This window comes from Athene cunicularia (genome assembly GCF_003259725.1).
Source record: "Athene cunicularia isolate RWA chromosome 2 unlocalized genomic scaffold, athCun1 chr2_part1, whole genome shotgun sequence".
Taxonomy (NCBI): domain Eukaryota; kingdom Metazoa; phylum Chordata; class Aves; order Strigiformes; family Strigidae; genus Athene; species Athene cunicularia.
Genome location: NW_020799095.1, coordinates 84,896,741 through 84,919,866, shown reverse-complemented (window position 1 = coordinate 84,919,866; position 23,126 = coordinate 84,896,741). Strand labels below are relative to the sequence as shown.

General features: G+C 36.5%; 1 protein-coding gene across 1 annotated transcript in view; it reads left to right on the top strand.

The window, feature by feature from the left end:
* LPCAT1 (lysophosphatidylcholine acyltransferase 1) overlaps positions 1–23,126 on the top strand; it is a 61,702-nt gene that overhangs the window by 24,421 nt on the left and 14,155 nt on the right. The window contains exons 8-10 of the mRNA XM_026842784.1: positions 3,636–3,718; positions 15,528–15,653; positions 22,618–22,771. Coding sequence (XP_026698585.1) covers positions 3,636–3,718; positions 15,528–15,653; positions 22,618–22,771 — 363 coding nt within the window. The remainder of the gene's footprint in view (positions 1–3,635; positions 3,719–15,527; positions 15,654–22,617; positions 22,772–23,126) is intronic.

The window sequence follows — 23,126 nt, the reverse complement described above, 5'->3', positions numbered from 1 at the left end:
CAAACTGTATGTTAACAGTCTGCAAAACCAGGTTAAAATAGCTCTTACATTTTAGACAAATTGCTTCTATATCTGAAAATGTAGCCTAAAAATGGAATAACAAAATATAGACTTCCACTTGGCTTAAGACTTTAATTTCTTACTCTTTTAAATTAAGCAGATTTCTGACTGTTTAAAGAGTCTTTTGTGAATAGATTTCTCACTTAATTGCCTGATTGCTATTCCAGCTAGTATACCAACGGTGTGTGTTAGATATCCAAGTGTGTGAATGCTGATGTAGAAACTAAGGACTATCTTCTAAAGAAAAAATCATTGTAAGTGGTTTCTCATAGGCCAAATAGGTTATTTAGTATCTGCCTAGGTTTTTTTTTATTAGGCACTGTTCAGAATGTGAAATTGGGAAACACAAAGAAAATTTAAGTTTATGTCTAGTCTTATCTTTGTTTTGAGGAAAATACTACGTGACCCTAAGGCTGAAGACTATTTTAGTGAAAATGCAAAACATTTCATTTTAAATTGTTGTCCATATGCATTTTACAGAGAGTAATCTGTGATTCTATGAAAACACCATACTTCTCCACAAAAATGTAATTACTCTACGTTTTTGTGGAGAAGTATGGTGTTTTCATAGAATCATAGAATGGTTTGAGATTGAAGGGACCTTAGAGATCATCTAGTTCCAACCCCCCTGACATGGGCTGGGACACCTTCCACTAGATCATGTTTTAAAGGTGTTATATATGATATTTGACAGATGTTCTGGAGTTATTTTGCTAACGTATCTTAATGATGAAGTAGCTACTCATCTCTTACTGATAGCCAGGTAAATTAATAGAAAGAACTCTTACATATATACATATGCACATATACATATTATGTATATATATAGACACAATAGTAACATGTTAATCACAGTAATTATCATTGCTATGCTCAGTGTTTGTTTATGCTATAAATTTTTCTCAGAAATAATGAATGCATAAAATACCAGCCACTGAACAGTCATATCTTGTAGAAATTTGTGGTTACTGATATCACTTTAGTGGCATATTTTCAGCTATTAAAAGTATATGTATTTAAAAAAATATATCAAATATCTTATTTCCGAAAGAGTAACATGTTTTTGGTAGAAGGGCCAGGGAGCAACTGCCTCATTCAGGAGCAAGGCAAACCAACTGATTGGCAGGATTTTTAATCTATCTCGGAACATGGTTTTCTGCCCTAGGCAAGTAAAATGGGTTCTTTCACACAGAAGCGAATGCTGCTGAGCTTTCTTGATTTTTGAGACAGCAGCTGCTAGCAGATGCTGAGTTTCTGGAGCACATACAGAACTTGCTCAAGGACAAGTTATGATCTTTGGCCTTCTCTTTTGAGAAAAAAAAAATTAAAAAAAGCTAGTGACTTTCTGAAATACACTGTACTAAAGCAGGAGCTGGCAGAGGGTAGAAGAGCAGAACTGTCTGCAAAGCTGCTTGCAAGTATGAGGCAGAGTACTTGAGACTAACTTGTTGAATCTGTTTTTGTAAGGAAGTGATGCAGATTTAGGAATGTAGGGGAAAAAATGAGGAGTTCTGTGTTCAAAGTCATGGTTTTCCCCTGGTCTCCAAAGCTTATTGGCTTTTCCATCAGCACATGGATACTGGCAAATACCAACCAGCCTTGATACAAGAATTATTGCTGAAGATCCAGTAACTCAGGGAGGTGTACAGCAAAGCAACAGAACTGCAGTTGGTTTTAGTTAAGTGATAGCTTGTAAGGTCTAACAGCCAGCAGTCAGGATCTGAAATTTGTTAGTATGGGCTTCTCTGCATATAATATATGTTCTGGCATACCATACATGTCATGTATATTGAGAAGCAAGCATCTATGTAGGTTTTATGATAGGTTACTATAAATATTGGGCCGCCCATCCATCCTGTACTTGGAACTGACATGCAAGCAATCTTGTGAAGAAGAAAGGGTATGTGATCACCTGTGCATTGAGTTTGGTTTGGCTCATGTCAGGTTTTTTTACTGGCCTGTCAGCTTCAGTGTTCATATATCTATCACAATCTGCAGCAGCTGAGTGTTCTTCTCTTACTGTTGTTAGTGGTGCTGAAATGATCATGCTAGTTCTGTCCAGTTAGGCACAGACATGTAGAACATTTTTTAAATTGCCTCGTATTTGAACTTGTTCTGTGTTTGAATGAATAACTTAATAGCAATTTGCAACCCAAAGTGAAAGAAATAGAATTGGGCTTGGAACTTCAGGGAACAATTTTTCTGTCTGCTAGCTTCACGGTCTTTGTTTCTTTGTATACTGCATCATATCAGGCTGTCACACCTGCTTGTAAATATAGAAGACAGGAGTCATGTTTTCAGTTGCAGTGGCACATACAGGGAAAACTATAGGAAAACCCAAACTAAATTTAAGATTTGTCCATCACTGAGTTACCTCTAAGAAACAGATAAAAATTTACTGGCAATTGCTGATCATACCAGTACGCAAGTCTGAAAATAGAGCTGCCTTTATAGGTGTTGATAAGTATTTGCTTAAATGATTAACTTTGTATTAATTTCCCACTTGTTATTTTCTGTTTTAAAGACCAGTGTGAAATTGCTGGATCACAATTCCCATTTTATACTACCCATAGGTAATTGTATGGAATATAACTAAGCTTATTACAACTTCGGTTTCTGCTTCAGAAGTTTTCCACAGAATTATGAACATTTTGTTTACTTAGTGCGTAAATTACCTCACTGCACTACTAAGGGAATTGTCTGTCTGATACTGAGCAGGGGTGGGAATCAGAGTGATCCCTTCTTGTTCCTTCTATCTAGAAGATAGTTACTTGGCAGAAGTGAGATATTTTGAGGGTTTTTATAAATGAGACTGGCCATGATCTTGGGGCTTACATCATGTTTTAACAAACACTTAAAAACACTGCCAAAAGCTGGAAAGTCTTTTAGTATATGCCATCCCACTTTGTAAGCTGCCTTTTCTGTTGTAGATCTCCAGCAGTTCAGGTTTAATTCTCCCTTTCATATGTCAAGTGTTCTGTGATTCTGTGGCCATGTGCATTTATTTTGAGTTTCTCTTTCAGTTGAGTATTAATAAATAGTGTCAATTTGAAGGAGAAATTTTTCAAAACTTCCAACAACAGAAGTTAAAAAGACTTCTGATGTGTACATTAAGCAGTTATATATGATTCAAAATGTGCAGGGGGCACAATAAATACCTGCTGTCCTGAGAATTTGAATTCTTTATATTTAAACTATAGAACAATGTTCATGTAACAGGTCCTTTTCTTGATAATCTGGAATGAGCTGAATAATACAGGCTGTAAGAGAAAACTTTGTGCAAGAAACTGCTAGTGTTTTTAAATGCTTTAAAAATTCCTGGTCTCACTTATGAGAAGAGGATAAAACTCGGGTTCCATGAGGTAAGAAATGAGCAGAGTCACTGTTATATGAATTTCTAGAAGTATGACACATTTTTAAGCATTTAAGTGTTCAATTTTTAAATTTTTGTAGTCCTTTTGTTAATATAATTTTGTAGGTAGCAACAAAGTGTATACTTTTTTCACTGTAGTGCTATAATAGAGATTGTTTAAAATGTTAAATATTCTTAGTATAATTCAGTTCTCTGTATGCAGTTTCTACCTGTGTATATTCCTTCAGAAGAAGAAAGAAAAAATCCAGTGTTATATGCCAATAACGTCAGACGTGTAATGGCAGAGTAAGTATGTTATAATGTGGAATTAAAAATAGATCTGTGGCTTTAATCTTAGGATCAAGAAAATTCAAGTCAATGTAGTTGTCTGCTTGCAAAGAAGCTTGTAGTCTGCATTAGTGTGTACAAAACTTCTTATATAGCAGTTGCCTTCCTCTCTGCGTAGGCCAGCGAGCCACAAACACAGCAAGAACTGTAGGACTTTAGTTTTGGTTTTGGTTTTTTTAACGTGTCTTCATATAACAAGCCAGTTCTGCTCACTGCTGTGGGTATGTAGTCTTCTGGGGAGGAAGCTATAGTTGAATTTTATGAAAGTTAATGAATCTGAATTTGTGCTATTGAGGTTGTATTTTAAGCTGTGACCTTTTTTAATGAGGTTGAGAATAGTTTCATGTATTCATTGTTAGCCTCTCATTTCAAATAGTAAAGCACAGAAAAGCTGCTTCTGTTGGAAATAGAGTACTGATACACTGCGAACTAATTGAAGTTGAACATTAATGTTATGACATAACACTTCTCTAGTGTATGATAAAGTCAACATTGAATACAGACCTTCATTCTCTTCTGTTTTATTTTTTGATTAACCTCTCTTTTTCATTCTTTTTTTTTGTCCTTTCAGTAAATCTTTCAGTCAGTGGATGTTCTCAGTATTGACAGAGAACCCTCACGTCTATGATCATTAATAACTCTTGAAGAATTTATGAATTTTAATAATCCTGATTTTGAAAGAATTTATGAAATCTTAATTTTCTTGTGTAACTTCTGTTTATAAGTTACCAGTTTCAGCCAAAGGCAAGTTTGTAGATAGAAACGGGTCACTCTTCTCTCATTTGTAAGAAGAACTCAGCTCTGAGTTTCCTTAAGGATGTTTGGCCTATAATACAACAGTAGATCAATACTCAATCCATTGTACAAAAGAACATTTCTCACAAAAGAAAAAACAAAAGGACCTGTGTGAATCAACCTGTCTCAAAGTTGCAGTGGCCTCAAAGACTTTTGTAGTTCACTTAAGACAGTCAGCTGGCACTACATAAAAGTGTTTTCCTCAGACTTTGGGTAGAAAGCCATGTTACTAAACCTTTATTCTGAACTTTGTTCCAATCAGATGACAGAAATTTTGACAACCTACAGAAGTTTACAACCATGGGCATGTTGAAAGCTTTCCCTTCTGTGTGTTCATAGGAGGTGTTATTTTCCTCATCCTTTTGTTTCTCCTTCCTGCCTCTGAAGAATTAGGCATTTGGGGTAACAGAAGTACAATGCAGGTCTAAAGGGAAGACTGTCAGAATGGGAGATAGTGAATATGACTTGCTTTTTGATGAAGAAGGTGCTGTAGATGCCGTGTCAATTTGAAAGGAAAATAAATGTGATTGGATATCGAAGTTCAGAAGTTAAAATGCATATGGGAATGAGACAGAATGATGATGTCTGGATACTGTGGATTACTGTAGACCAAGGTAAAATAACATCAACATAGCCAGAATTTATTTACGACTGACTACTTCCAGATGCTTATTTTTTAGTGGCAGTTCCCCAAACTCTTCCAATTCATTCATGTGGCTTTTGGTACAGAAGATACCAGCTCAGATGCTGTCGGTCTGTTCTGGAGCTGTAGCAGTTGCAACTCTAGCCCCTCAGGTGCTATTTGGTGCTAGCATTGCACTCTGCATAGCTGAGTAAAGGACAGTATTACTGCTTCATCTAGATTTGTTTCCTTTTCTTGAAGATGGAATTGGTGGCAGTGTACCATTTTGATGTCAAGAAGTCACTTCAGAATCTGTTTAGATGTCTTTTTTTCCCCTTCCTCCCCTTCATATTTTTCTGGAAGAAGAGTAATCCTACTGGATATTTTACAGCAGAAGCGGTGGCAGTCCCAGATAATAATGTATTTGTGAGCCAGAACCAGTGTCATGGCAAAACCTTGTGTCTTACCCCTGATTTCAAAGGGCATTGATAGACCTTGTAGAGTGCAACAATAGATATGATTTCCACTCCTGAAATCTCTTTGCCTTCATTGTAATCTTGTCTCACGAACAGGTTCTATTAAGTGTTGAACAAAGCACTTGACAGGATGTCTGATTCTTATGCTGCTTCTGCTTGTTGACTCTGGAGAATTTTTGGTTTAGCCTTATTTGTTTAGCTTTTCTGTGGGCAGCCACAGATGTGGGTGATGGAGGTCTCTAGATAGCTCCTGTTTACTTATATATAAATTGAATATTTGACAAAGGAGATGCTTTCATTCACAGAGGCTTGCTTCCTCATGTCATGAGGTTCTTGCAGGACAGATAAATTTATTTGTCCAAAAAGTGAAACCCAAAGTGAGCCTTGCCTTTTGGCTCTCGTGCCAGGAACTTCAAGCATAACTGTTCTGTGCTTCAGGAGCAGGCAGCCATACCAGTAACAAAGGAGATGCCACTTTTTAACTGCTGTAGCACTCTACAGGTCTTTATTGTATTTCTTCTCATTTGGGATGACAAGGATTGTATATTCTTGAACATGTGTTCAAGTGTTAACGCACCATTTGTATCATTTACCTTCTCTGCTGCCATATACCAGCCATTTGAGTATGAACACACTGGTTTGTTTTTCCTGGGCCATTGTGCTGGTTTTGGCTGGGACAGAGGTAACTTTCTTCATAGTAGCTAGTATGGGGCTGTGTTTTGGGTTTGTGCTGGTAACAGTGTTGATAACACAGGGATCTTTCAGTTACTGCTGAGCAGAGCTTACACAGCATCAAGGCTTTTTCTGCTTCTCCCCCCACCCCACCAGTGAGTAGGCTGGGGGTGCACAGCAAGTTGGGAGAGGACACAGCTGGGACAGCTGACCCCAACTGACCAAAGGGATATCCCAGACCATATGACATCATGCTCAGCATATAGAGCTGGGGGAAGAAGGAGGAAGGGGGGACGTTTGGAGTGATGGTGTTTGTCTTCCCAAGTCACCATTACGTGTGATGGAGCCTTGCTGTCCTGGAGATGGCTGAGAGCCTGCCTGCCAATGGGGAGCAGTGGATGAATCCCTTGTTTTGCTTTGCTTGTGCATGGGGCTTTTGCTTTCCCTATTAAACTGTCTTTATTTCAACCCATGAATTTTCTCACTTTTAATCTTCTGATTTTTCTCCACCATCCTGCTGTGAGGGGAGTGAGAGAGCCGCTGTGGGGTGCTTAGTTGCTGACTGGGGTTAAACCACAACCACCATGTTGGGGGTGATCATCTCACTAATGTGAGTGTTGTGACCAGAAGTTACTCAGTCTGGATTACTATTATGCAAGAATGATTTCCTGTTGCTTTTCAGGACCTCATTTCACAAACCTTAAAACTTTGTTTTAATTATTTATTATTTAATTATTACTTATTTACTTTATGTTTTATTTGAGTTGTAATATGAGGTTTTTCAGTATTTATACACTGACCTGTCACTAAATTCCACAAGAATCCATGTGATACATTTCCATTTTTAAAAGGACACTGTGTCATGTAGAAAATGAGTTTAAAAATCACAACTTCTGCAGACCTTTAAGTTGCACCTGTGGCTGCTTACTGCAACTCTAACCTCTAGTGGTATCTTCACTGCAGTCCTCCTTGGGAGGATGACCAAGATCCAAGACAATAGTGGCTGGTCACTTTATGGCATCTTTAAAAATCCAAAGTTTTTTCTAAAAGGGTTTCTTAATCTCACCTGTGCAATTACCAGTATTTTAATGTCTGTGATCTTCAACCTTTTTCTTCTTGACAGATATTTATTCAATAACATTGGGCCAAAAACTAGAATAATGTGCAGTCTTGTTACAGCCACTCAGATCCCTGTTTGTTTTGTTATCTGTGTAATCAGAACTGGAATTACTCATTCAGGATAGCCAGTGCTGCTGACATAGTTACTCCATGCTTGTCTTCCTTTGGATCATTTTCTTATTCTGCACAAAAAGTATGTGCCGATTAGATTAATCCACTGTTTAGAGTATGGCCTCCTCCTTATTCCCTATCAGTATGCTTTGTGTTTGATTTTCTCATACAACCTACTCTGAGTGAGTCGGTCTCTTTTGGTCTTTCTGGCCTTGTTCTGACTGCTACTCTGTTTAGTGGATATGCTTCTCATCCATAACATGCTATCAGGAAGTGTGTTTAGAGTCACTTCCAAATCACTAAAAGTGTTGAGTGCTTTTAAATATGGCAACAGTCCATGCAGGTTCTCCATTTAAAATAAGTAAATAAAATTCAGTGATATCTTAAATTTTAATTAATTTCATATGTTCTTTATTGCTCTAATACAGTTCTGAAGGCATCATACTAGTAAGTCATGCCGTGTAGATACATATTATGTTGGCTTATTTTTGTAAGTATTACAATTGTAAAATTGTCATTTTGGTCTTCATGTGCATGAGCTATTATCACCTTATATTGATGGTAGTCAGTGGGGACTATTTTGATATGTTAATTTATTAATATCAGTACATAACGGTTTCTTCTATATGTTTTCTAGTTGAGTGTTATGTTTTCTGTCCTATGTTGTTACTTTTTTTAATATCTTCAAAGTATTAACTCTTGATTTACTGGAACTATAATAGTGTTGTAAAATTGTCGGTGTGTAGACCTGAGGCTTCACTCCCAGCTCTTCTAGAATTATTAGGAACAAATCATCTGACCTTGCCATGATAAGAATTTATTTCTAAAAATTTCTCAGTGGTAAAGGAGATGTATCTACCACTGTTAAAGCATTGGAAGGTAATTATTTTTTATTCATAAGATATGTCATCTTAATTGTTTCCTACTGTAAAGTATTGCATATAACAGCTTTTTTTTTCCCTTGGCAACTTTACTATTCTCAGTAATGTCGCTGTTTATATTTTTTCTTATGCTTTAAAAACATGCTTCTTAGCCGCATCAATTGCAACTTTTTCTCTGTCTTTACCATTCCATGTTGTTGTTATGAATATAGTTTCTAATTTACTGCTACCCATTTTGTGGTTTGTTTGGGGTTTTTTTCCCTAAAAAAAAGTTAGTTGTCTATTTTCATTGTGGGATTGTAGCCTTTTGCCTGTTGAATAGATTCTTGAACACCTAAATTTTCATTAGTACTTTTATTCTGGGAAATATCTGATAGTTGTCAAGCAGTCAAAATACTGTTTAGGTTATAGAAACACTGCTTTAAAGAAGTAGTAGGTAACTCTTCCACTCCTACTTGCAATACAAAATGTAATAATTTGTTACCTTACCAGCCATTAGGGCTCAGATATATTTAAGAGGAGTATGTCAGTAGCTCAGCTTCCAGTTATTGCATGTACTTAGCACTGTTAATTTTGTACACAAATAAGCCAATGGTAGTTCAGGCAGCTAATTATGAAAATCTACACTGCAGGATTTTTGTGTAATTCTGAAGTAACTTCACCCATAATTACAGACATTAACTGCTTAGATAAATATACACAGACCTGTTGATCAGTTATTAACATACAAACAAATTTATGTTGCTTTAGTTTGTTAGTTTCTCTTATAGAAACTATCTTCAAAAGAAAGAAGAATATGGTTTAGATGGTACAATTTGGAAAAAATGCAAGTTAAAATATTATTGCAATATTTAAAATATTGCAACTTTGGGTTTTTTTTATGCGTATGGCAGATGTTTAGACTGAAACCTAATAGAAACTGGACACCTTTGCCCCTTTGTTTTTCAAAACTACAAGCACCTCAGAACTGAAGTTCTGTCAGCATTCCTGATTTGAGATTTATTTTTTTCTGGTGTTAGAACTCAGAATTATAGCTACTTAGATGATGCTAGCCAGGAGTTTTGAAGTTTTTGTGGTGAGCCTGGAAAAGCAGACTTCCTGTAGAAATACCAAAATGTCATAGTGTGGTTGTATTCTTTCAGTAACTTTGTTTTTCTTCTCCACTTGCACAAACATCTAAAGACATATTTTTATATTTACAGTAGATGCTCAAATCAATTAAAGTGCAGAGTGTTAGGCATGGAACTTGGAAACATCTGTCTGTCTTATGTTTTCTCTGTCAAATCCTTGCCAGGATCACTTTCTCCTTGTTGGCGCACATCATACTGTTAAAGCTTATCAGCTTGACACATGAGGATTACGTTTTTGCTTTTGAGAAATGAATTGTTTTTTCCAGCATGCTGATGAAGGCAAAAGATAGTACACATAGTCTTCTGTGTCCATTTCACCTTTTGTCATCTACTACATAGTCAAAATCAGATATATCTTTTCCTCACAGGCTTTTACAGTATCAGAATGTGATCTCTGCCACTGTATGTGATATGGTAATGCTAGCTGCTGAAGAAAGAATAGCCTTCAGGATGTGGGTTTACAGTAGCTTACTGGTCGATCTCATGGCTATTTGTTGTATGTTCAGTGGCCAATTAAATCTCACTTTGGAAAAACTGCTGTGTTCTGTGCCTATGCTGTCTGAAGCTTTATATGTGATTCTGCAGAAACACTGGTTGGATGCTCAGCACTCAACTTTAATAAAATTCAGCACTCTGACATTTTTATATGGTCAAAGATATGATCAGTGTAAGTGGAATTACCGAAGTGCTGGAGTTAATAAGCATCCATTTTCTTAGGTTTCAGGTGCTCTACAAAAATGAGAACTACACTCTGAACTCTTTATTTCAGTGAGTCCTGTAAGTGTGGCAATTAGGCAAGCGTAGTTAGTGAACAGGGTTGACTCTATGCAGCTTCTTGCTAAGTTTTTCTCAAGGAAGAAATAAATTTTTTAAAGTTAAATAATATTTTTGCAACAGTCTGATTTCACCTAGATTTTTGAATGCTGACAACACAGAGAACCTGCTTCATTTTTCACTTCTTGAGGAATTGTGATACATAAGCCTACAAGACCACTAATTTCAAGGACCCATTTTCTAAACACAAGGGATAAATGCAGTTGTTAGCAGCTTCTTTTTCTGTCTAAAAATAAACCATCATGTGATACTATATTCTTGAAGTGAACTCCAGACTCTTATGACTGGACCTTCATTTACTTGGAGAATGTCACAAAGTAGTAGTAGTCCAAGGAGAGAAAGGGGCTATCTACCCTGGCCTTCCAAAACTAAATAGGTGAAAGCTCTTCAGCTTGGGAAAGAAAGAAGGAAAAAGACAAAAAGAAGTGGAAGTCTGTTTTGAAGGTCAATAAAATCATGAATGTTCTGGAAACTCATAGCAAGGTAAGTCTGTTACTTTCCACAGCAAAGAGATAGCAAGCACTCAACAGTAAATCAGATGAAATGAAATGGAATTAAAACATGTACAAATTTGTGGCATTCACTACTAGATGCATAAAATGAATTAATCAGAGCTGAGATATACTGTAAAAAATTTGGTACATCTTGATTCTAAAACATAGTGGCACAAATAGTCTCTGGTTCAGTAAGTTCTCATACAGATGACTACTAGAAGCCAGGGTTATTTGTCCACCATGTTTTGTATGTCTTTTTCCTAAACATATGATAGTCAAGTAAAATACCAAATGTAATATCTTTTTAATGTTTTCTTTTCAACACCCTATAAAAATTATAGCCGATTTAAAGGGGGTTTTTTTTGAGCAAGCCTGTGGGATATTTTCTAGATTAGTTCACAGATCTTCTTATTAACTATGTAAAACATTTTGAAAATGTTTTTGTTGAAGCATCCATTCAGAATGTCACAATATTGCTTGTGCTATTTTCTCTCACTTTGCATAATATTACAGAAGTGACATTCTGTTTTATGTTCAGAATTTTGCATGCGTAGTGGATTGGTATGCAGAAAATGAGAAACTTGATAATTTATTTTTATGACTGCACAAGTGTTAGACATAGGGAGCTGTTTGGTGTGAGAAGTCAGGGTATAACAAGTACAACTGTTGTGTGTAACAGATTGGGTTTGCAGGAGGGCTTTTGGGTTTTTGGTTTGACTGTGGTTTGCTTTTATTTTTTTTGTAGTGACTTGCTGACTTTGGAATTTCATGTAGTGTGATATCATGAAAGGTAAATAGCCAGCATTTCAGGGAAGGTAGGGAGGGAAAAAGTCTCAAGGTATGTCAAGCCAGACATGCATGCCTGGCCATGTAAAATTGCTGAACATTAAAAAGGCCAGCCTCAGATTAACTGACTGTGAAAGCAGAGGTAGTATGAAGAAAAGAAGGGGGGTGGGTGTGGGGGTGTGGAGCTTCCAAATGAAGATCTGGGAAAATCTGTTATATTGCTAGTTTACTAAAAAAATTGGGTTGCAATTGCAATTTCCATCTCCTTTTTTTTTTTTTTTTTTTTCTTCCCCTAGCACTTGAACTAAAGTACAGAAAGATTGCCCTGGAGATAAATTAGAATAGTTTAACTGGTTCTGTAAAAAGTCCTGGGAGTTGCAGTTTTACCCAGGCTTTACAGTGAACTCTAGTATGTCAGTCTTTATTGTAAGAAATTGAAATATTCACAAGTGTCAGCACAAATAATGAACTTTATGTGTTACCCAGCTTCAATTTCTTCAACATTCTGAGCTGAAATCATGGTCCTTTTGTATTAAACTGCTAGCCCTATACAGCCTGTGATTTATCTTCTGAACTCAGGAGTCCCTTGAACTCTTAATTTCTCTGGCCCTGATTGACCCTATGAACTTTATGTTGAGCAAAAGTTGTTTCTTCCCCTTCTTTACTTTTGATCTTTGTAATTCTCCAAGTCTGGATGTATATATAAACATGCTGGTTCGGTTCTTTTTTTTGTTTGTTTGGGGGTTTTTTTGTTTGTTTTTTTGGGGGTTTATTTGGAAGTCCAAAGTCTGGAAAACTGTCATCAGGAGTGCAAGAGAAGATGCTTTTATCTGTCTCAATCCTGTTTTGTGTATGTGTTGACACTGGGCATACATGCAGGCATTAACTGTAATGGGCATTTTCCTGTACTGATAGCACTAAGTCTGACCCACATACCGCTCCTTCTGTGAGGGGTGCGCACAGCTATAAAAAGATACAGGTTGTATTTTTCCCTTGCGATTTTGCTGAGTCTGAGATGATCCCTGCTTTTGTTTGAAACTTATTCTGTATCATAAGTTTGCCTTTGGTCAGTTGGTTGTTACTTTTTGGTTTGATTTTTAATTCCTCTTTGGTTAGGCTCCTTCAACATGTTTGAAGACTATTATTTAGAAGAAGTTATTTAAATCTGACATTCATTCTGGGGTGATAGTCAGGCTTCTACCCTCCTGCCAGGTTGAGCAGCCTGATCTTTCTTAGTCATCTTTCTTTTGATGTGCTTGAAAAGCTTCTACCTTTTAGTTTTAACAACCTATTGTTTCTTGCTGTGGCTTGCCACCTTATGGTTATGTTTTAACTTGTTTGTCTTCTCAGTTTTCCTTGTGAGAACATGTGGGTTTTTTTTTTTTAAAAAAAAAAAAAAGTATTTACAGTCTAATTGCCACCTTTAATCATTTGCTGAGTCATACTGGGTATTTTTTTGTCCTTTTAGAATCTTTTTTGATAACTTGCCTGGTCTGTTGTACTCACAAATGAACACTACCCTTTCAGTTTCTTCTTCTACCTTATTTTTAACCAGCTTCCCCTTTTCTGTGTAGTTGCTGTATGCTTCAGCTGATCACCCACAAGTTCCTGTATTTCTGTTGTGTGCTATACCTACTGTTGCCTTGAGATCTGATGAAATGTGGTGTAATGTGCCTGGCTGGATAAGGGCTTTGGTTATTACTGCATTCTTTTCAGTAAGCCACTCTGGATAGTACTGCTTATAGTGTATCCTTGCTGGCCTAAGAGTTCAGCTATTTCACTGACAGTTGACAGGGAAGTTTACAAGGATGGTCTAGTGTGCACACAGAACAAAAGCGAATAGGAAGTATTCTAAACTGGCAGGATAGACTCTTCTTCTTTAATTCACCCCTTTTTCATCTTTCAAGGAAAATGTATTTTGTATTGTATAATACTAATGACTTTATATAGTGTAATACAATGCTATATTGAATATCATATGAGTATTGAAAAGACCTGCAATACCTGATCTCTAAGTCAGGTGGAACTTGGAAACTGATTTAAATCCCCACAGCATGGGGGATTTAATCATCTGGATTTTACACAAAGTTCATTACAATGTTAGCCATAAGCCTACAGGATGAAATATGGTATTGCAAGAACCTCTTGTCCATTCCATTGAAGTGGTTTACTGATTTGCAGATACTGACACTTTTCATAGGAGGAGTAGAGGGATGAAACAGGAACAGATCAAGAAGCGAAAAATTGGGAGAAACTGAATTTAATTGCTTAGGATCACCCATATGAGCAATCCAACCTTCACCAGTCTGCAGGATTTTAAGATACCTTTTCTATATACCTGTATCTTTTTGGTTTAGTTGGCTTTTTCCTTTTGTTCCTTCCTGTTTGTTGTTTCTTTGGGGGCTGGGGAAGTTCTTCATGTAGAATCACTACCCTGTATGTCCTTGTTTTATTCATAAGTAACTTATAAAAAAAAAAAAATCTGATTTTTGGTACATATTTGGTACTTCTGATCTTTAATACTGAGCTGTTCTTCCTGAAGATTTGACTTAGCCTTAGAAATAAGAGAGAAACCCTGATCAGTAGCCTTAATGTTAAGTGTATGTCTTACTAGTGTATTAGAATTCCTGAAGTTTGACAATTAATTGGTGGATAAGAGAACTGGCTTATGTTATTTACATTGACATTCAAAGGTCTTGTAATGAGATTCTGGGGAAGAGGCTACTTAACAGAAATTAAGTGGTTATTGTACAGGAGGTAACTGCCATTACGGATCAAACTGTCTATAGTAAAGTGTAGAGTTTTCATCAAAGCCAAAGTGACTGTGGCATGCCTTGGGTTTTTTTATCAGTCTTGCCATTACTGTATATTAACTTCACAGATGAATAAAAGTTGTTAGTAGTAAGGTAGAAGAACCTGTAGATGAAAAGAATGAAGGTAAGTCAAGAAATAAATTTTTGTGAAGACTTTTCATCAAACTAGAAAAGGCTGCACAAAGGAGATAGTGTTCTGTACTAATATAAGTAAAATCAAGTATAATGGAAAACATGGCATGTGCACTCATGGAGCAGTGCTTGCTTTTCTAAATCGCATCTTTTGTACACTGAGTTCTCAAAGGTTTCTTCCAAACCAAAGTGTCTCAACTTTGACGCAACAAATGCACTGCAACTACAATATCAGGATTTCCTTGAAGTATCTTTTGGTGCTGCTAGAGAGCATCAAGTTAGAAGTAAATAAAAAATGAGGACTTAATTGTTTGGCATATAGAAACTTGGGAGTATTTTTTCTTCTATCTTTCTTATGTCAAACACTTAACATTTTTGCTTGGAGTTTTAACTCTGCTTGCTTTCATACTTTATGTTCTTGCCGTTCTCTGTAGAGAAATGTTGCCTGTTGTATAATTTTAATATTACCTGAAGGTAATAATTGTCCTGTTCAAGTGATTATTGATTTATTATAATGTGTATATATAATGTAATGTAATAATAATATAAATATTTAATAGAATTATTAATAAATATGTGTTTGCTCTAGATTAATAATTTTGAAACTTTTGTTATTCTCTATGAAAATATTAAGGAATTTGAACGTCTGTGCGCTGCCTACTTCTTCCCTTGTGCTCTTTTACATTTTCATGTACTTTATAAAGTCAAAATAGATGTTCTGCAATGGGTAGAGTACCATATTACATTCTTTGTATGTGAACTTTCTTTTATGGGTTGTTCTTTATAGTTCTTCAGAATAGAGAGTATAATTGTTACAGGATTTCTTGATATTAAAAAAAAAAAAAGATTTGCTCAGTTTGCTTAGATTATATCTCTTACTGTGTTTCTTCGGTTTATTCAAGGGCATTGGGTGTTTCAGTGACAGACTATACATTTGAAGACTGTCAGCTAGCTTTGGCTGAAGGACAACTTCGTCTGCCTTCAGATACGTGTCTCTTAGAATTTGCAAAGCTTGTGAGAAGCCTTGGGTGAGCATATACAATATTTATATGTAAGGTCCATCTTTATTATATATCTATGTTTATATAGTTTTCTCTTCATATAACAATATTGCATTTATGAATATATATGGAGTGTTGTCATACTACAGTTGGGGAAACACTAGTAGAAAATTAAAACAATACTGTTCTCAACTTGCAGCACCCCTAGATCCTTATGAGTAGGGTAGGTTGTAAAATTAATATTTTTATAGTCTGATAAGTGAGCAGTGTTTCTGAAGTGTTCATTCCTGAACAAAACTAGAAGAAATCTCCTGAAGACAGCCAGGAATACTGTGGGATTCCTAATAACTGAAACAGTTAAGAGTCAATTGCCCTTTCCTGTGACATCTGTGAAGGGAGAACAGCATTGCTATAGCAGTCTTGTGACTGGATTAATGTTATAATAGTGAGGGCAGAGGGGTCACCCTTGCCCAAGAAGCACAAAGTGGTGGTTGATCTTTTGAGTAGGTTACTGCTAAATGGACTTTTTAATGGAACTGTAGCTTAGTATATGCAGTGTGGCTCCTCTCTTCTTGTTGCTGCTGTTTTCCAGTTTTTCTCCTGTTTCTGCTGTCATCCTATTGAACTACCACAAACTGATTATTTAGAGCTGCATTCTATTAACTCCTTTAATATAAAACACCCTTTTCCATTTTTTGTCTCCTTACCTGAAAGTGTAGACGATAGTTTCACATTTCCATTCCATACTTTATTTCCGTTCACTAATTTTTCCTTCACCTTCTAGCTTGTGTATATAAATGAAAAAAAATCTATTGGAGAATAAGGAATGTAGGACAGCATACATTATGCATTCAGATTACAAGTGTATGTTAATTGTTGGAACCTCCACCTGTAAAGACTTCCAGTAGTATAGGAGAGACTTCTTAGGGGAAGCAGATTCTTGCTTTGTTCCAAAGGCTCTGAATTCACAGAAATAAGAAAAGAAAGCAAACAAAACAAAAATAACCCAAAAAAACACCCATGTCTCTTTATTATGCAGTTGATAATCCCAGGATTCAGTTTAATCCTCTTGTTAAATTGTCTGACTTCTGTCTGCTCAATTTAAGCTTTTCTGTGAGATTATGCTTTTCTGTGTTTTTGTTTTTGCCTCTAAAACAATTATGTGCATTTCTGAGTGAGGCTCCCCACAACCCAAAAGGTCTCTGTCTGGTTTGAGCAATTGTACATTGGTGAAGTGTTTTTCTGTCTTGATTTGGATATGTGCCAGTAAGAAGGCTATTATGATGGTATTTTTCTGGCACAATTGGATGAAGATTGTAATATGGCTTCATCTCTAATGCACGTTTGGCAATGCAGTCATTTTGCTGTTTATTCAAAGGATTTTGAGGCCAGGAAGGCATTAAGATCATCCAGTCACATCCCTAAATAACTGGAACAGTAAATTTCATCCAATGGATTTTGCATCCAGTCTTAATACTTGTTTTTGAGCAATAACATACCTTCAAGGCAACATCTAGTTTTAAATGCAAGATTTCTATAGTAAGGCAAATCTAGACATGTTTTTGGTTTAGATTGATTGAAATCAAGTTATACCTCAGTTTGCTGTACTGGAGAGTTATTTCTGTACACATTATCTATGTACAGGATTTATTAACACTGTGTAGAATTTGCTTCGTCTGTGCTCAGCTGTATGGGATCCAATCCAGAAGCCATGCAGCTACTGCTGCCAGGTCACAGCTGTCTGAAACTTGGCTGCCTTATATTGAACTCTGGGGTAAATTGACTGCTCTAACAATGAGATCAACTGATCAGACTCCCATCTTCTCAAATTCTGCATTCATTAGTTCTCAAGCAGTTATGCTTCTCTTGAGCCTGATAATTTGACCAATGAGCTAATGACTAAGCTATATGCACTCTTTATTGTAGCTTTCATACATTATAAATCTTCTGCTTCAATTGATGATGTATGCCACAATTAATTACCCTACTGTTTAAAGTGATTTGGTATTTGTACTTTGACTGGATCTATTACCATGTTCTAGACATTGAAGCTTATTTGGATTTTGTGCCTTATTACAGACCTTTTCAGATATTTTCTCTTCCAGAAAGTGTTAATACAGTATAATTCTCACCTCCATCTTTTTATGAAATACTTTTTATGAGCTGCTTTAGGGCACTTGCCTGCACGAAGATCACTAAGTTCTGATTTAAATTGATTTGTTCCTATTGTCGCTAACTTCTGTTCATTCTAATTCCTGCATTCACTTTGCCTGTGAACTAGAAGGACCTTCTAGCCTTAACTGTTGTTCCCCTTTCATATGTAACAGTGACTTTTAGGCCATCAAATGAGTTCCTAATTTTTTTTTTAGTTGTGATTATTCTCAAGGTTAATTGTTTTATTTTCTGAAAATTGGGGGGGTCACCAAACATAGCACATATTGCAATCCAAAGTAGAAATTTTTTAGAGACTGTGTTCTCTTTACTGTTGGATTAGGCTTATAAAATCAGGTCTTGAAGTAATCTGAAATTTTGCTCAAGTAATTCTAGTGGTCCAGGCCTTTTGCATCTTTGGGGGGGAGGGGAGGAAGTATTAGTAGCCTCATCACACTTCTAGCCAGATTAAGGATCATCTGTTTGTTTATCTTGATTTTTTTTTTTTACTGATCTCTTTTCTCTTGCTTTCTGTCTACCTTTCAATTTGTTAACATTCAGTTCTCTGCTACTGCATTATTTACTTAATTGCTTCCTGTTTTGTGTTTTTTTTTTTTCTTCCAAATCTTTCACTTTTAAAAACCCAAGGTATGATTTGGAATGTTTAGCAAGTCTGGATGTGTGTCACATCCTTCTGGTTTAGTTGCTGTTTTCTACTTGTTATTTTTTCTTATTTACTTGAAGTCTTTTTGGCAAATATTATTTTTAAATTAATATTTTTAATCTATTTTCTAATATTTTTTGACGGCTAGGCAGCACTGGTACTTGTACAAGATGATACATTTTCTCTTCCAGTATGGTAGTTGGCTTCCACTTTGTGCAACAAAAAGCAATAAGGATAGAAAGTACAGCAAGAATGTAATATGGTATCCTGGTGAATGTGTGTTTTAATATTGGTATCCATGTAGCACAAGACCCTTTCATCTGGCAGGTTCTTGATCTGGTGCGTGCATTTAGTATACAGACTGAGGTCCTTGGTACTTTTCACTGAAGACAGTATGGCTTTGCAGATTATGTCTTCTACTTTTAAAAGGTATGGTTTGCACCAAATCATCTTTTTCAGGTCAGATTTCAGAAAAATCCCCTGTTCTTGCCTTCTACACTTCTTGACTTTCTCAAAAATTACTAAGAGTAACCCTACTGTCTTTAACAATTGGCAGCAATTTATGTTGGAATTCTTTTAGGATCTTTAACTATCTCTTTTGTTTTCCTGAGCCTGGGTATGATGTGATGGGTACTAGTGATGTCTGCCCTGGAACCTACAACCTTAGCTAGCCTGCAGGATTTACCTCCTTACACTCCCTGGAAAAATTCAAAATTAGTAAACCTACTTGTGTTGAATCAATTCTGCTGTCTCTTACCAAAAGTATTTTGGTAAGAATGACCTGAATTAAACATCAGTTCCATTTTGACCACTAGTCTCCAATATTATCTCATCCTGTTGACCACGAGGATCCTATTAGGCAATGCCCCTATAGGGCAGATCGTAAGATCTGCAAGGAGGAGATAATTACCTCATAGGTCTGGTGCCTGTTTATTCTTGGTCAACAGCCTTTACTATCCAGACAGCAAACTTCTGCTGTCCATATGTGCCTGAACTGGTGGTCCAGACTGTAGGAGGAGCTTTGCATCCCCAAAGTAATAACCCTGGCAGATAACTAACAGTGCCATGACTTCATAGTGCTCAGAGATCATCTATAGCAAGAAAAAAACCTTGTGGAGGATGTTCATCTGTATTCATGATAAAAGCAATACTGTCCATTAAAGGTAATCACAGATCAGGCTAACCATGATAGCCTCTGCTGAGTGGATCAAGGCAGGGTGTGCTTTTTTGGCATAAGGCATGTTTCTCTGCTTGCAGTTTACAGTAGCTAGCTACAAGATCAGCTGTTCTTACACAACTTCCAGCTCTATGAGACACTAGAAGGTTTCTGGCAGGGTGCCAGCATGCAAGAAAGGAGTTTGTTCTCAAATAGTCAAATGCAGCTAAAACTAACTTTAAGGAGGTAAGACATCTACCTTGCTAATAGTGGTAATTCTGCTAAAAAAATAACCTACCTTTAGGGATCTGTTTTTCCCTGCAAAGTCTGCTGTGAAGGGTTTAATGTTCAGAACTGTTAATCTTGAAGAATGTCCTTTCCATCTTCAGGGACTTGGAAATTACTTTGTTCTCTTTGGGGTGCACTGGCCTGAAAAATGAAGCAAAACACCACAACAGCAAATAATGTTATGTATCCTAAAGCCTAGATCTTGAATGGAAGCCATTAGGCAAACAATCATGATTTCATGACCAGAGATATCCACTGTTGGCTTTCTAGCTTTTATAGCCTCCAGTAGGATAAAAGTAACAATTTGAAAAGAGACATTCAAACCATTCCACGTAGGTTCAGAAGATTTGGAACACTTGGCTTCAAAAGACTTTCAGCATAGTAATCCACTATCAATTACTTCCTGATTGTGAAATGGCTAGAGGGAAGTGAGCCCACCTTGGATTACCAGAAGTACAATGCACTCATACTCAAGCTGAAGCAATGTTTGCCTCACTGATCCACATGCTTTTTTTTGAGATTGGCTCACACCTCTTTCTATACAAAACCCAAACCACAAGATGTTTGTAAGATTAATGGTAAACCATGCTACTTTCCATACAAGTTTTGGCTTCAAACTTTTTAGCTTTTTGCACTTCACTGAGGGGTGAAGAGGAGATTTCACTAATCTCAAATACTACTCACCGAACAAGTACTCCCTCAGTTGTAGAAGGTGAATTTTGAGTCAATTCATTGCAAATCAAATCTCTCTGATTTAGAGACAGATGTTAGACTGCGTGTTCTGTGTCAGTAGTGGCTTATCTCAGGGGAGGATTTGGATGCCAGCTGTCCTCATCCTACAGTTAAAATCCATTTCAACTACTACAATGGGGGATGTATTATCTGTGGATGCTTCTTATATGTAATCCTGCATGTGAGAAGTTGAGTACTGTGTGCATCTCAAATCCTCCATGGATTCCTTTGTGATTGTTACTGCTACTTTTCTACTTGATCATGGAAAATTAATGTTTGCAGAGGAGTCTTTTGCTGCTCTTTTTATACTGTCTAGGACCAAAACTTAAGATAGGTGCTTTAATGCCAAGATAGAGAACATACAAATGTTCTGTAGGGGCCATGGGTCTCTAGAAGAATTCTTTCATGTTCAGGTCTTATACTTCAGAAATACAGGGCTTGGTGTTGTTTAGTTAGTACATTTTTGGTAAGTCAGTTTAGGTAATCACAGGCAGCATAGTAGTGTTTTTACTTAAAACCATTTATTTTTAGGAAGGGTCATTTCAGCAAGTGATCAAGGTCTGGAGCTGACATATCAGATAATCTTCCTATCAGAAATGCTCTTATCTTTTTTCAGAAGCTCCTGAGAATGCTGATATTAAGTATTTTATTCATTCTTGTCACTGAGAGGAAGCTGCTGAAGAGTCCCAGCTGCAGTCTGGGAACAATTCTGGTGTGAGCTTGTGAGTTCTGTAAATAACTTTTTCTTGTCTGCAGCAGTAAACAGCAAAACAGACAGCTGCAGAAGAATATTGTAGAAGACTTTATTGGCTTCTTTTGTCTTTGGGCTAGAATGTTTGGATCCACACATTACAGTAAATGAGTTCAGAGGAAACCTGCTGATAAAGATTTGGCTGATGTTGTATTAAGGAGGGAATTTACTTTTCCCCACATACTTGCAGCACCGTTTTTATATTCATAGCAAGATTTTTTTCACAAACTGAAAACAGGAAGCTTGATTTAGCAAAAAAAAACCAAAAACAAAACAAAAAAACCCACAAAACCAACAAAACCCTCAAAAAACCCCAACAAACTAACAACCACCATGCAGTAGATACTTGCATAAATGTAAAGCTGTTTATTCATCAGTCAAAATCTGGTTTTGCAATTGGAAGGACTGAGGGAATTTCTGTAGCTGTATTAACTGCTATAACTTTGCTTGGGTCGCCTTGTAAGTGTCCAACTCTGGACTGAATGTAAAAAATGAGAACTGACAAACAGGATTAACTGTATAATCATTATTATATAATCCCTGATTTCTTTTAGGCAAGATGCATCATGCTCAGTGACATTAATAAATTTGGAAACATGTCTCTTTATGTCTCTTTAACCAAGTAGTAAGTGACAGGACAAGAGGTAATGGCCTCAAGTTGCACCAGGGAAGGTTTAGACTGGATATTAGGAAGCATTTCTGTACAGAACTGGTTGTGAGGTGTTGGAATAGGCTGCCCAGGGAGGTGGTGGAGTCCCCATCCCTGGAGGTGTTTAAGAGTTGGGTCGACATAGCGCTGAGGGATCTGGTGTAGTTGGGAACTGTCAGTGTTAGGTTAATGGTTGGACCAGATGATCTTCAAGGTCTTTTCCAACCCAGACGATTCCATGATTCTGTGACCTAAATCCCACGTAGTTCTCCATGCCTGATATTTATTAGCTAGTTCTAGATTGTGTTTCTTGTTTCTGTTTAACTGCTTACACATACAGCTTATAATCAAAGTAGAACAAAGGATACAAGTTTATGACCAGGGTTCCTGAGCCTGTGCAGTAATTTCTAATACAGTTCAAGAACTGATGGGAGCCTTAAAATTATAGGAATACGTTATTTTATAATAAAATTGCTTAATAATTCCAGATTGCATAATGTTTTACACCATTATCATCCATTGCTTCATTTGGTATATTGAAATTTGTGGTGTTAAAACTGGGTTTACTTTTGAAATGTGCAAAAATAATATGCTTTGTAGGTTGAAGCCAGAAACACTTGAAGATGATCTTGATAAATATGCCGCAAGTGCCATGAAAATGAAGAAAGAAAAGGTCAATCTTAAAGAATTTTCAGCATACTTGGAATTTCCAGTTTCTCACTTATTAGAAAGTATGTTTGCGCTTTTTGATGAGGTAAGAAATTGTACTACTTTGGTCAACTCCACTTTAGCCTAATTCTGTTCCAGTTGAATTCAGAGGTCTCTTTTTGGGCCAGTGCTAAGGGCTTTTGAGCACTTCACCATAGTATTTGCCTACTGCATTTCCTTTTCAGCAAGGTAAGAGCACCCATCATCAACTAAATGAAGCATTAATTCAGGTAGAAGTTAAAAGGAGTACCAGTTGGACAAAACTAATTTTCTTTCTAGTTGCAAAATATGAAGAGGAAGAAAGATGAGTTCAGGCTAAACCTTTGATGCTGCATGTTGCAACTGAATGCAGTGCTTATTAGCTGATATTTCACTTGCCTTGTAAATAAATCATTTGTTCT